The following is a 15,654-nucleotide window of genomic DNA, read 5'->3' as shown; positions in this document are numbered from 1 at the left end:
GAAGCGAACAGGTCGTCCAGATTTGAAATCAATCAAATTCAAGTTCTCCAGCAATCAAGATTGCAACGGTCTTTTCAAAATCAACCACAGTAGATGTAGTGGTTCCAAATTGCTGATCAATCCAAAAGTATTATTTTAATAGAATTTTGGTGTAAAAATTAGTGCAACAAATATTATCATCAAAGAATGATTCATTGCCAAAAACCGTAAAGCTCTTTGAAAATGCTTTAAAATTATTATTTCTATTAAACTGGTACCTTTTTGGAACTTTGATTCATTTTGTCAAGTTCGATCAGGATAAAAAGTGTATTATTGAATGAATGAACAAGTTTTAGTCATAATAGATGCAAAAGTAAAATATTTATTTATTATGTATTTGGTAAGCAATTTTGATGTTTTAATATCACATCTCATTGCCCAAATTTTGGCCAAAATGTATGGAGTGCAATAACCCTATGTGCGAAAAAAAAACAGTAGAGCATACCCTTACTCTGAAGAAAACGCAAATAAACAAACAATCAAATGTCAGCTGGCTATTTGTTGCGCTTGGAACTGTTCTCAATTGGCGCTTGCTAAAACTACAGCAAAAATGCTTGCCGGTGGTAATGGCGATCCGAATCCAAACGCAACCTGGCTCGATTCCCGTGGTTTGTGGCTTGCGTACGTGCTTGGCATCACTATCTTCCACATTGTTCTGCTGGCCATACCGTTTGTGCAGATCCCGTACGCGTGGACAATTACGAACATCGCACACAACCTGGTAAGTGAGTTTGGTATGGAACGGAGTGCGTGGACAGGCTAAACTCTTTTCTCTTGAAAAACTGATTTACAGGCCCATTTGTACTTCCTGCATTGCATAAAGGGCGCCCCATGGATGAGCATCGATGCGGGTGAGAATCGTAAATACACGCACTGGGAGCAGATCAACTGTGGCGAACAGTTAACGACGACGAGAAAATTCCTGACCGCTGCTCCAATCGTTTTGTAAGCTTCAATTCAAGTTAACTACTTTTGATGCAAAGTATCTGTTAAACAAAACCCGTATCTATTGTCAATCCTTTGCAGGTTCCTGCTGACGTGTCTTTACACGCGCAACGATATCGATCATTTTATTGTCAACTTTATTTCGCTCGTCGTGGTACTCGTACCGAAGTTGCCCCAATTCCATGGCGTACGTCTGTTTGGCATAAACAAATACTAAAAAGGGTTGGTAAGTGAATTTACTTCATGGTCCTAAATAATGACTTGTAAAAATTCTGTACATATTTCAAAACTATGAAATCTGGATGTACAGAAATGGCAATCATCGGACTGTAAATTGAACGATATTTTTCTCTATTGTGAACAAAAAAGACTATAGAGTATAGTGACTACATAAAATGAATAGCGAATACGAGTTTACTCGTTAAACTACGCATAACAAACATAATGTCGATGTAGACTGAATCTTTGCTTTAGTTTTTGAAACAACTCTCATGGGCTATATTAAATGTGCTGTGTAATGTGTCAAATAAAGTAAAACATATTTTTAAAACAAACATACATTAAAACAAACACTATAAAGCCGAATTGTATTTAACATGTGTATGAAATGCTTATGGATTAAAATGATTGCCTTTATAGTGCTCTATATCCTGCATCAACCGAACAAAAATGTTGGTCCTAAAATACTAAATTTTTGTTTTTGTAAATTAATAGAGAGAAAGAGAGTGAAACAATGTGTCGCAGACGAAGATGTTGCGTTGCATTGGAGAAATCCTATTTTGCAACATAACGCTTCTTGCACGTGTGGAACAAAGGCAAGTCTTCGAGTCCTCATGGTGTACTTTGTTGTGCCTAAACGTGTTCGCTCTTGCTACCATGCTAATCGCAGTAGGATACAGTCTCAAATCTACTCTCCTTTCTAAATCAGTTCGCTTTCTCTCTCTCTCTCTCTCTCTCTCTCTCTCTCTCTCTCTCTCTCTCTCTCTCTCTCTCTCTATCTCCCATTTGCAACGTTTCTCTCATTAAAAGAATTTCTCTTTCCTTCTCCTTGTCTGCCACATAAGCAAATCTTACATATGGTTAAATTAGAAGCGAAACCCATTCCGTTTTAGGTCAGTTTCCGAAAGAAAAAAAACCCTGTCGAAAAAAATAATGTTCCATCAAGGACGAGCCCTCCCAGACCTAAATGGAGTACAGATTTGACAAAAACAAAAACTGTGGCTCACTTTTTCGACGATTCCCGCTATACGCACCATCAACATGTTTGAATTCGCTTATCGCGTTGGTGGAAAATCACCGATCAAATCGCATTCTCTCGAAAAAGTTTTTTAATGACATTGACCAGAGAAACGTCGTGCGTCGCAGTTCGTTGACCCCCCGTGTACTGGCTGCTGGCGAAATACCGAGCGAACCGGGGGGGGGGTGGACAGACAGAAGAAGTTAAATAAGGGCATTGTGCTGTGCCGTGCTCCGCGGTATCCGTTCCCTTAACTCCCCAAAAAATAAAACGCCTCGATGGGTGGGTGGTTGGTTTGCGCACGCACACAATCCCACGAAAGTAACGGACGGAGCTATAGCCGCATGCCGTTGGGGAATGTGGCGGGAAAGCTCACACGCAAAACGCTACCGCACCTGACTGTGCGGTTAGCGCAAGGGATTTTCGAGCTGGTCGGTTTGGTTGTTGTGGTAGGCAACGATCGACCATTCAACGGGCCAAAAAGGGGGAGGGGAGGGGGTGTGGTAGTAGTATCAACAGCAGCGGTGCTCTTGGCACACATCATCAAATCCGCTGGCAGGAACGCGTAAGGGGTTGGACTTTATCAATTTATCCAGCCATGCCATCCAGACAGGCGTAAGAAGGGGATGAATTTGGTGGTTGAAGGAACATGAAGGGATGGTAGATTGGGGTACAGTGGAGCAAAAAGTGTGCGTGACGCGTGATCTTCCTTGGTTGGTGGTGTCGTCGAAGCCGTACGCATGAGAAACGTAACGCATGGGAAGTGCTTTGCATTGAGAAGGATAATTTCGATGGTTGGCCTCGTCGTATCGTATCGAACTTTCCCTTGCAAGATGGCGTCAAGTGTGGGGAAAAATTAGTGGTTGATTAATGTTTAACCATTTCGAAATATGAATGTTTCCAGCAGGTGTTAAGCATGATTAAAAATTTAAAAGAGAAAAAGGAAAATTGTCAATGATTTTGTTAAAAATATGGCCTTGCAGTTTTTTTTTTGGTATTCTAGTGAGCGTCACTTTTGATTTTAAAAATGGATTGTTAATGTAGATCTAACATTGTTTTTAATTTTTTGCTTCTAAATTTGCAAATATTAAGTGCGATTGCAATAGATGTTGGGTGATTTTATCAGGATGGTACACCGGAACTTCAATGTAAAATTTGAGCTGCACAGTGTCATTCCCGTGTCATTCTGCCCAACCAACCGTTTCGGCTACACCCCATTGGTTGGGGAAGCTAGACGGCCGTACAGTGGAACTTCCTAACAGCTGCACGTGCCGTTTCGTCATTTGATTATAGTATTTTCCGCCAAAGTCGCCACCATCGGCGATACAGTTTCTGTAGTCCGCTCTCGTGCAACAACGCGCCACGGTCGGTTCAGTGGCTCTCCGGAATGTCCTTCCGGTGTCCCGAGAGTGGTGAGGATTTTCGCTTTCGGGCCAGCGACACGGGTACGCCACTCTCAGTCATTCGAAAGCATTGGCGCACGTCAGTAATATCGGCGTATTTGTCCGCAGACACTACCGCGGTACTCTTACTACCCTCGACAGGTACTATACTGTAGGGAAAGTGTGAAAGTAAAGTATATGGCCGGTTGAAAGCATTTCCCGTATTTCAGTAGTCTGTGTTACGTTTTTCCCCCGATATCATTTCCGTCAGTCGTTAGTGAAAGGTTGTGAGAAAAAACAAAATCTTCCCAGCCTTTCATTCCTTTTCCACTGGTGGAGACGCTTGGTGGCTCTATCTGTGAGTGTGTGTGTGTGTGTGCGTGCATGTATGTGCAACGATGCGGACCTTATGCTCGTACAATCATTTATAATGTACGTTTAGTGTTAGTGAAATCCGTTCTAATCCTTTTAACCTGGAAAGGGGTCCCACTGGGGAAAACACGATCGACAAAGCACGGGAAGTTCGCTTGGAACTGGCCAAAAGGTGGCGGAATGGAAACCGAACATCAATGCTGTGTCCGTATATTCACCATATCAGCAGCGACTGCAAGTGATCTTTATTGCCTCTTTTCTTGAAATCGAAAAAGGATGGAAAATCATTTATTTGCGTGGAAGGGGGAGGGACAGTGTTTGTGTGTGTGTGCGGAGTTATGAAATAATGTCTCGCAAGAAGCAAAAAAAACCCTTTTCGCTACCATCCTCGTTTTCTGTCGATACTGAATTCTTCTTTTTCGTTCGCCTTCCGTCAATTCTTCACCATCTTTTTGGCTCTCTTTGGGAAAAATCGAGTTTTTCTATGCTCTCAGCGTACAAGTCGGTCGGACGGGGTGAGTTTGTTCTTTGCCAGACTAAAGGAGGAGGATTTTTCACGCTCTCTCTCTCTCTCGGCTCTCTCTCTCTCTCTCATGCAACGTGCGCTGTGTTACAGGACAAGGATAAAGATTATATTTTCCGTGCAACGCGGTAGCCATATGATGAACATGTGAAATGTGTGTGCGTGTGTGTTTGTGAGTTTTTTTATATTTCGCTGAGAAAAGCAATGACATTTGTAGCACTCCATGGTGAGTGCGTTCAGTATACACACAGCGTACAACAGCTTGGTATGTGCAATAATACTGCCATGGTACGGTGCCCTTTTCGCGACTAAGAAGCACAAAAACGTTTTTCAGTAGTGTCGTATAAAAATGGAATGGGAACAAATGTACGTGGGTTTAAACAGTTTGCCTAATTCTAACACCGAGCTGAACTAACAATCCTCCCGTTTCTAATGGGCCCCTACGGGATGGCAAGACTTGATCAAAATTTGTATAAAGAGTATCGATTTAATCGCCACATTGTGTTTGTACGTGTCTTTTCTGCAGCAAAGTGGGAGGGTGCAGAAAACTGCCCTCTACTCCTTCACCTCCACTATACGCAGTTCTGCAAGTGCATTCAAACCGAAGCGGTACATACAAACCAGTGCAAAAAATTTGCCTCAGCGAACGGTTCGTTTTTCCCCCATTCTTCGTCCTCTTCCTTATGACACAGTGGTTCCGTTTGTTCAATACCGAACGGGTTGCTGGTGGGTCAGCATGCAAAACAGATCGGATGAAGCTCTCTCCAGGATAAATTTTGCATCCCGTTTCGAACAGTGCGCGCACTTGAGCGGCACGAGCCTATTCGCTTTGTGACATTGAATGTATAATTAAAATCAGTATCGTATCGATTTTTCCCACTGGTCCAGCATTGCTGTAGCCCTAGTTTGGTGTAATTGCATGCGGATATATTGTCCAGCCTAGTTGCGAAAATGCACAACAAAAAATCTGCTGTTAGAGTTTCATATAAAAAAGCCAGAAAATCGTAATTCATCGATTAACATGCTTTGGTATGGTTTTTATCGTAATGGCGCTGTCTTGTCCCAAAGTCATAAGGCTAATGGCATCGTTTGATGCATTAACCTCAAGATCATTAACCTTATTGGCGTGATCATCGCATGCGGATACAGTTCGTCCGCAGGACCTATTTTTTCTTGTCTGAAAGCGGATGGAGACTCCTGGTACGTTTCAAAAGGGGCGCCGCATACTGCGCCCCTAGCTGCTTATTTATCAATGTAGAATACCATTGTTGCTGCAGAAGTACGTTTTCCATCATCCAAAAGGATTGATGTTTTAATAAGTTGAAAAAACATATTAATAGTGGATATTCCTGGTGATATGGAGAAAATTTTGAATATTTTTTCTTTTTCTCTGAGATGAAATGAAAGAGTCCAATAAAGGGCGAGAGCTACAGAGCGAGAGGGAAATAGGCAGCAAGAGCAAGAGAGTGCGTAACAAAGAAATGCACGAAAGAAGAGCGAACGATTAATCTCTTGTGTGCGAGAAACACACATTCGTTCGCTCTCGCTCGCTCGCTCTTTCTTCTCTTCCCATCATTCTCTCTCATTCTATGCCCTTTGCTGGCGTATTTGCTCTCATAATTGCGCTTGACAGTTGTGACTTTTCTTGGTCGAAAATTTACCATCGTCCGTCAAAGTGTGTTTGGTCGCAGGAAATAACAGAGTTAGTTCCTTGTGCGATATGCAGTAAATCGTACTTCTTGGGTCCTTTGTGCATACTTATCCGTTCTTTCTGTAACTGTTTGTAGGTGCCCGTGTGAAACGGTGTGGCTAAAAACGGATTAACGCCCGTCAGGTCCGTCTGCAAGAGGAGCAGCAGCAGCAGCAGCAGCAGCGCCCCGTAGCGGGACGTGAGGCTGCGGCAAACCCGCTCGGAACAGGTCTGGTGGTGTAGACGCGGTGGTAGAGGTGGGAGCTGGACTGCTACCCTGCCGGATCAGCAGCAGTAGCAGCACCAGCAGCAAATTCAGCTGATCGCTATAAATCGGTACGTTGCATGGATGGATAAAAGGGTGAGACAAGTGTTTCAGGGTTAAAGATGTTAGACAATGGAATTTAAATTCCAAACTTTCAAAGACGTGTCCGTGTGAGTTTGTGTGTTGGGGGAAAAGTGGAGTTGCTTTTGGGTTTTTTTTTCTCAAAACTAAAAAAGTGGAAAAGTTTAGCATAAAACGTAACCGTGCTGATGTCGTCTGTGGTGGTTGTGCTTCTATCGATAGAGAGAGAATCAGTGTTAGAAAGAGGATTATCGAGAGAAAAAGGGAGAACGTAAGAGAGCGAGCGAGAGTGGCAAAGAATGGCGAGCGAATAACCTGTCGACGCGGAGGCAGCTGTATCGAAATGTGCGTACAGCTCTGTGCGGTGTATTAGCGTTTGTGCGAACGTAAGTGTTTGTGTGTGTGTGCGTGTCGGCTCGCGAAGGTGACTGTCGCCATGCAAGCGCGCTACTGCTGCTGCTGTAATGCAATGTTGAGAGCATTTGAAATGCTTTGAGTGAAGGAAAAAGCGCGTGAAAAGAAGCGACGGTGCAAAGGAGAAACAAAATTACTGTACGTGTGTGCATGTGTGTGTGTGTATGTGTGCGTGTGTATTTCACTGTGTGCGTGTCTGCTCTCTGTAACGCGAGCGAGACTGTGTGTAAAAAAAGCGATTCGTTGTCGTCAGCCGTCATCTTGGCAGCAGCAGCAGCAGTAGAGCAAGCAGCCAACATTTTTGACAGTACAAAACTCGGCGCGGTAATTAGTTTGGATCTCGTTACGGCAAAGATTTACGTTCTACGTGCGTTTTTGTGCTACCTATCGAGCTTGTAGGACGTTATTTAAACCGGCCAATTGCAGTGATTTTTCAGGTTGATGTGCAGATTTGGCGTGCCAAGAGCGTGTTGTTTTAGGCAGACGCTTAATAGTATCAAAATGGTGAAGTTTGGCACGATTAGATAAACTCGATTTCAGTACAGAACCGCATACGTACCGGGGTCAGTCAGCATCATTCAAACATCAGCCGGAGCAAGGCGCGTTCTGTTAATGGAAACCATTCTTCCATTCCTAAGGAATGCCAGTGTGCCAAAATCCACACTGCAAAGGAATGCAATATTTCTTCGCATAGGGAGGCAATAAACTCGATATGCAAAGAAACCAGGCGAGGAAATACGATTTTTGCATAGAAAACAGCTCGTGCATGTGATAAGGAGTAGGAAAAAGTGCGTGTATCATTAGCGTGAAGTGTCACCGTGGCCAGGGAAAAGACACATCATCATAATAAGCCCTCGTCTCGGAGAACTTCATCCTGCTGCATAGCACAAAAAAGCAATGGTCAAGTAATGAACAAGGAAATTTCTGCTGTTGTTGAAAAGTCCACGCTTTCTGAGACATTTTCGATTAAAACCGGTCACCATTAGCAGCTGCCCTCCGCGAAAGCAACATAAGGGCAGTCAAGGTGGCCTTCCACCAGGTGTAAAAAGAGTTCTCGCTCGTTTGAATATCTGTCTTTTTCACCGACAGCGGAGTGTTCGTGTGTGTGTGTTTTGGTTACGTGCGTGTACAGTACCTGGTTTTTGGAATACCCCAACAAACACCGTGCACAGGATGGCATGGATGTGATTTAGCGAACTATTCTTCAGAACGGTCCCCACCTTCTGGGATAGTTGTTGGGGAGTTTGAACCGGATCAAAGTTCACAAGGGTTTAATTAATACGCCTAATCTAGTGCATCTTGCAGTGATGCTAATGTTAACTCTATATTGTCCCTGTCATGTTAACTGATCAATAATAATGTTCTTTTCCCCCTTTTTTCATGTTTGTATGCTGTGGCGACTTCTTGCATGGATCATTCTTCCCTTCAATCACTGGTGCTTTTTTCGGATATCACTCGCACACACACACGTACATCAAATACACTTTGGGTTTTGGTGTAAATATGTCCAATCTGCGGTCATCGATGATCTTTACTGGAATCTTTATTCAATGTACGTTGTATTGACATTGTTATGGTTTGCAAAGAAGAACAAATTATCATATCTTGTTTTTTGTTTTCGTATGTGCACATTTTAGGCTCTCAGTGAATACGCCTAGACAGGTAGCAGGTAACAAGACCGAACGTGGAGAATTACTTTGAATGCTGCAAAACCACATCTTCACTAATGCGTGGCGTTCAGCGTCTAGCAGATGACCAATAGCAACGGAGGAAGAATGTGTTGCGTTGCGCGTTAAAGGAAGCGGCAGATGTAACGACAGTAACTACCGTTTCGGTGCTGCAGGGGATTACGCTAAACGGGCAGGTGCAGGAAGGCGCTGTGGACGTACGTTGGATGCTGTAAGCCGGGCCGGGTGGACGGTATATGTTGGTGGAGGCCGGCGGAGGCGTAGGATCGGACGGAACCGCACGAACGGTCCAGTAAACCAATCGGTTCAGCGCCACCATTGTCACGCACAAGGCAGGTCAGGTCAGCAGAATAACTCACCACAACGTTTGGCGCCGGATCAGGACGATTTTTGTTCGTATTAGATTCATAGCAAACTTTGCCGCAGTTCGCTTGCTTTCGTAACCGTCGGACAAGCGGGCTTGGGGCTGCGATCACCGAAGAGGGGTGGTGGCAGTAGTAGTAGTAGCAGCAGCAGTAGTAGTAGCACCAGCGCTACTACTAGTACACAGGGGCCTTATCCCTGTCACTTTTCTTGTTTTCCCGGTTCCAAAGCGGCTTAGAAAATAAACTTTAATCTGACTCTCGGTTGGTTCGGTGGCACCTCGGAAATGTCCGACACTGGTAGTGGACACGACGGAGGCGCCCAAAAGGACTATTCACAAAAGATGGACGGCGGAGGCGTGCTGGGTGGTGGCGGCAGCGGCGACTTCGACTCGGGCCAGCAGAGCCAGCAGACGGAGCAGGAGCTGGCTACGAAGATGCTGCAGATCCAGTCGAAGCGCTTCTACCTGGATGTGAAGCAGAATCGCCGCGGCCGGTTCATCAAGGTGGCCGAGATCGGTGCGGACGGGCGGCGCAGCCAGATCTTTTTGGCCCTGTCGACCGCGGCCGAGTTCCGGGACCATCTGTCGACTTTCAGCGACTATTACGCGTCGCTCGGCCCGCCCAACCCGGACAATGTGCCCGAGGACGGCAAGCTAAAGTCGGAGATGATGATCAAGGACAACCGGCGGTACTATCTGGACCTGAAGGAGAACGTGCGGGGCCGGTTTCTACGCGTTTCGCAGACGATCACGCGTGGCGGCCCCCGTTCGCAGATCGCCATTCCGGCACAGGGTATGATCGAGTTCCGCGACGCGCTGACCGACCTGCTCGAGGAGTTCGGCACAAACGATGGTGGTTACAAGGGCGAGCTGCCCGAGGGTCGCCATATGCGGGTCGATAACAAAAATTTCTACTTCGACATCGGGCAGAATAGCCGGGGAATATATATGCGGGTGTCGGAGGTGAAAAGCAACTTCCGCACCGCGATCACGGTGCCGGAAAAGTGCTGGTCACGGTTCCGCGACATCCTCACCGATTACTGTGACAAAATGAAGAAAACGTCCGAGTCAACTACTTCTTCAATCACTGCCGATAATACTTTACAAAAGCAAACATCAAATAATATGTAAAATTTTGAGTTAATGAAGCGAAAACCAACAACAAAATGAACAAACAAGCAAAGATAAGCGAAGAACTAGTAGCAAGCAACCCCAACAAGCAAACAAGCAAAAGCATATACAGCAAGCCCAGATTCAAACTATATGAAAAAGCATAGCAGAAAGATACAGTTCAGAGATAGAAAAAGAAAGAGGGAGAGCGAGAGAGAGCGAGAAATATAAAAAAGAAGAAAACAAACAAACAAATAATAATAAAGATTATACTATTAATAAACCGTAGACCCAATAGAAATGAGAGCAGACCATGGAAAGTTGAATGAAATTCGAACGAATGAGATGCACCATTACACATCCGTTACATTCACAAAGTGACGAAAATGAGAGAGGGAAGCTGACGAATAAAACAAAGCAACAACAAAAACAAACACATAATTTAAAAAAAAACAGTTGGGTATAACTAGTGGCTGGGGAGCAAATTCAGTTAAAATCTAGGACAAACGAATTGGTTGGTTTGTAGTTTGAAGCTAAATTGAACATGGTGGTGGTTGCAGGTAGTTTGAGGAAACGTTAAACGGCAGAAACAGTTAATAGCAAAATGCATATTAAGAGAATGGTAACCCTTGTAGTGGAAAAGGCGAATGAAACAAAAAGATGAAGATGCGCGTAGAACACGATAGAAATATCGATTTAGCATGAAAATGCAAGATGTCAGATAGGTAAAGAAAGATAAGCTACACATTTTCTCCCCATTATGTTTCGTTTTCTTGTTCTTAGGCTTTTGTTTTGTAAGATTGTTTATTTTTGCGTCTGTTACTTTATTTAGTTTTTTTTAATTTACTTATGTCTCGTGTTATTTACACGTGAGGCAGCGAAAAACTAGACCAGACCAGACATATTAAACAGCAAACGCGCGATTGCATGGATAGTGGCTGTATATCGTCATCGTCTCATCGTTTGTGAAAGCTTTTCTTTTTCTACCTGTGTGGGCTGAATTTGGATTCTGTCCTTTAATCTAACCAAGTCAAGAACGTCTCAGCTACAGTCTTTAGTAGAAAATGTTGAGGGAGTTTCTCTGTAAAAAAACTTATCGTGCATAACCGATAATTAGAGTAAAAGAGTAAACCATTTTAAATTCACACAAGCTGAGCTACACAAACACACAAACGACACTGAGGAAAGAGAAAGGTTATCATCATAATTGAACGGGCGTTAACAAATCTGCGAAACAATACAATCCGCCATTCGCAATGCAAAAGGATCGAATGAACCGAATAAGAAAAAAGAAAAAAAAAACACTGAGAAAGCCACTACGGATAAAATACCCCGAACATTAACAGGGGAGAGACTAAACAGAAAACTCAGATAAAATCTGAATATATATGGATACGTTGACAGCAAGTGGAAAGAAAACTGTTCTAAAAAGTTAAAATAAATTGTTGTGTACTGCTAGTTTACGTTGTATTTGTTTTTTTCCATTATTGGATATATATACGCTCGAAATTAAAACACAACAAGATACCACAGTAAAAAAGTAAATGCAGTAAATGGAAATGAAATTGGAAGGTAACTTTTGTACGACTATTAGTATCGTGTAGGACTCTTTTAACCTTAACAATGGAACTTTTAGTTTTTTTGTAACATTGAAGATTTCTTTTTCTTCAGTTACAACATGCTTTTTTTTCAAGTACTGCAATGATTTCAACCTTGGTGTAATCTGCTAATCAGAAGAAAATTTAAGAAACATTTTAACATTCACTCTTGCTAACGTGTTATACAAATTTCATTTAAGTTCGATTATTTAATGAAAAGAAAACATGACTGGGCGGTGGTTTGCTAAGAAAACGATGGTTAAAGAAAAACTTATACAGAAAATGCAAATTATAACGAAGTCAATATATATATTACTGTTAAATGTTTCGTAAAGCAAAAGATCAATAGTGCAGTTAAAACGACGATACAAAAAAAAAAACACAGAAGAGAAACTATGAAAGGAAACCCCCTTTTTGTCAGAATCGAAACAATTGATAAAAAGTGACGTTTAAGACGAATCTAAAATGCTGTAAAAAACAACTGTGTACAACAAGGCATAGAATATAGGTTTAAAACTGAAAGTATTTTTGCTTTTGTTAAAATGTGTTTTATGTTTACTCTTTTCAATATCTCGTTTTTATAAATACCTCTATAAAAAGGTTCTACCAATTGAAAGCAGTTTATGCACATCTATTACAGAGTGTTAAACGAAAGAAGTAATGTTTTGCATAATTTTTACTGTACTGTGTTCTACTGAGCCATTCACCTTGGTTGAACAATTCGCCAAGCCAAACATTCGTTGTGTGTTCTTTGAAAACCTCGCGCAAAAGCGATGTTGTAAAACAAGTTTTACAGTTGCATGTATTTGTGTGTACGAAAAATGAAGATCTAAGTACAAACTATCATTAATGTAAGTGTAATTATGCGTTTATTTGTTTCAATTACGTTTCACTACGCAGCCTAAAGTTCAAACATTATACACTGTACCTACTGGCAACATTCAACAACGCATGCGTTCGGTTGCCTGCTCTTTCATTGCTTTTTAACAAACTAATTGGCACCAGTCGCAGTTAAATTGATAAAATGTTATGTTTGAATCGTCCTGTCAATAAATAACACAACCAAGACCCATTACAACAGCGATTAGAACCTTTGAAGTCGATATGTATAAATAAAAGCGAACCAAGGTGAACAACTACCAACAAAACATTGCAATAAGATTATAATGCAATAACATTGCAACGCAACTCAGAGTCGAAATATGCAAAAAAAAGAAAGATGGATCTAAAACCAAATTGCTACAATTAAGGAAGTCTTAAACTCTACCGACTTCTATCTATTATGAAATATTGTGAAATTTTATATTCTGTTGTTTCCTTTTAAGTCTATTATAGTGAATAAACTAGAAGAGAATACATAGAAATCAGCTTAAGACATAGGGCGTGAGCAAATCCTGTAATCCAAGCAGCGGAACACTGTATGTAAGGGGTGGAAAATAATTCGTCCGCGCATTTAAATATTTGCCAGCTACAGAAAGAAGAAAAGAAGAAAACAAAGACGAAAATATAAGACGAAAACAATGAGAAGAACTGGCATTATAGAGGCAAACAAAGAAAGGAATAGAAACTAAGAAAGAAAAAGTAATCAAAGAACAAAAAAAGAGAACAACATTATATAATTACAATAAGAGAAACTACCATAGGGTAATTATTCGAGGCATTTAATGCGCAAAACGAAAAATATGGTCAATCGAAAAGAGCAGATTATGCTGATAAGGGAAATACGCAAACCTTCAAAATGTTGGAAAAAACATACTTTCGGTTGGAAATTTTTAAACGAGCCTTTAAGCACACTAAAACACAATGGTATGAACGAAAACAAACACACACCACACACATTCCCAAAGAACACACTCTCGAATACAATTAATGGTTAAGAGCAATAGTTCATTTTTCCGAACCGAAACACTGCAGCTGCGTTGAAGATAAATAAGATAGGAAAATGCGCCGCACGAAATATCTACCAAGCCGCCACGATAAAATAGAATCGTTTTTTCTCGAATTTATACGGCAACTACTACCACTTATCGCATAGTGCGATTTTTAAGCGATCACATTTAAAATGCATGCATCTCGAGGATCCGGTAAAGCCGATGGGTGCTCATAGGCACGTTCGATGTGCATAAAGTTGTAAAAAAGAAAAATGAAAAATTAAAAGATGATTAACTTATAAACAAACAAACAAACATCAAGTACATGACCTGACACTCATGTACAAGTTTCCGGTGGAGCCAGTGTCCGTGTGTGTGTTTGTGGATATTCTCTTGATTTCGTTTCTTAGTGCTCCCCCATTAACTGTCCCATAATGTTAAAGAATTTGATGATATCGTTCCAATCTAAGGATGAACTACAGGCGGCGTGTACTGAGAATGCTTGTATACTATTTTGCTTTCACCTCCAGAAACAACATTCCGTTTCAAACGGACTTCAAAATGTGATCATGCACTCATGCAGATGAAAGTGCACCTTTAATTTTCGTCTAAAAACGAAGGCAATGGAAATGTACACCAACTTCAAGCATGCGGGTTTCCAAACATTGGAATATCAGCTAATATCTGATCAGTAGAGTATCCGTTTTGTTCCGATTTCGTCCCGTTGTGTAACAGCGAGAGAGTTTCCCAGAAACTCCGCATCCTACATACAGTAGCTTTAATTAAAAGAAGAAGAAAGTGGATATATTATTAGAAAAGCATGGTCATAGACGCAGTGAGAACAATGAAACAGCGAAACACAACAAAAACAAACGTGATCAATCCTTGTGCAACAAGCACAAACTCTCTAGACCATAAATGTGAGACGTTGGAGGCGATATAGAAATAGTGAACAAACAACTTGTAAGCTGATGCTGAAGACATTCGGAGATCAAATCTCCTTCCGCAAAAAAGCGTATATCGAGGCTATCGAATGTGTTACCGTTTAGAATAAAGCAACTTCGATCACACTGTGCATGGCTTGCCCCAAATCGATCCATTCGGCCAATCGGCATATCGTCGAGGCGAAAAAAACACACATACACAACACACACAACACACACATACACATACATACACACTATCTTGGGAAATTCAATGAGGGGACATGCTGTAGTTTATACGATACGTAAACCTAGAACGACCAAACGTTGTGGCAAAACATCAAACAATGGGCAGTAACGGATAGCCCACAAACGGTGGCGCAACAAATGAAAAGGTAGAAGAAACTATTGAAAGTAGAACTAACCAGAAAAGTGTAGAAGAAAAACTGTCCCGTACAACAAACAAAACGGATAGGTGTATTCACAACGCGAAAGCAAGCAGAAAGTGGCAAGTATGTTAAGAAATAAAGCAAGCGAAAGTTTAAGTCAAGAAGCTAAAAAGGAGTAGATGAAAAAAAAGTATAACCAAACGAGAATAAGAAAAGAGAAAAGTAAAGATAAAAAACTTATATGTAGCCAGATTTTGTCCCGCAAACTGTAGCAGTGAAAATGTATGAAACAATATATCTATGGAATGGAGGATGTGCAACTTTTGAGAAAAGATAACAGAAAGAAATTAGCAACATGAGAAAACTGATTTTCCATCAGAGACATGCACACATTGTTTTGCGCATCCATTTAGATAATACGATTTGGTTGCCAAATGAACGCCTTTGATCGATTTAATTTGCACTATTCAAATGTATTTCGTTTCTTATTTTTAAATTTTTTTTAAATATTTTTTTATGTTCTTTTAGCTCACTTTTTACTGATAACAACATTTTAACAACGCGTAAAAGTACACAACTTTCCGGATGAGAAGCACGGAGACATTCTCAATCATGAAAAAGTCAATAGAAGTTACATGTATGCAAATTAAACACAGACATGAAACAAAAGCGAAGAGAGTAAGAGATAGAGAAAGAAGGAAAGAGAATGTTATATATACTTCAGAGAAATAATAGTGCTACGAACAGACACATCAAAACTGTG

General features: G+C 41.4%; 2 protein-coding genes across 2 annotated transcripts; both read left to right on the top strand.

Moving 5' to 3' along the window:
• Positions 1–492: 492 nt before the first annotated feature.
• Positions 493–9,263, top strand: LOC121600647 (ORM1-like protein). The gene is made up of 5 exons (XM_041929455.1): positions 493–760; positions 833–984; positions 1,066–1,210; positions 6,286–6,524; positions 8,594–9,263. Exons 1-3 carry the CDS (start codon positions 590–592, stop codon positions 1,199–1,201), a joined length of 459 nt encoding a protein of 152 aa, XP_041785389.1. The 5' UTR covers positions 493–589; the 3' UTR covers positions 1,202–1,210; positions 6,286–6,524; positions 8,594–9,263.
• Positions 9,264–9,285: 22 nt separating this feature from the next.
• LOC121600646 (transcriptional activator protein Pur-alpha) lies at positions 9,286–15,201 on the top strand. Its single transcript, XM_041929454.1, has one exon. The coding sequence runs from the start codon at positions 9,286–9,288 to the stop codon at positions 10,129–10,131; it is 846 nt and encodes a 281-aa protein (XP_041785388.1). The 3' UTR covers positions 10,132–15,201.
• The last annotated feature ends 453 nt before the right edge of the window (positions 15,202–15,654 follow it).

Source organism: Anopheles merus, chromosome 3L (genome assembly GCF_017562075.2).
Source record: "Anopheles merus strain MAF chromosome 3L, AmerM5.1, whole genome shotgun sequence".
NCBI lineage: Eukaryota > Metazoa > Arthropoda > Insecta > Diptera > Culicidae > Anopheles > Anopheles merus.
This window is presented reverse-complemented; position numbering and strand designations above follow the sequence as displayed.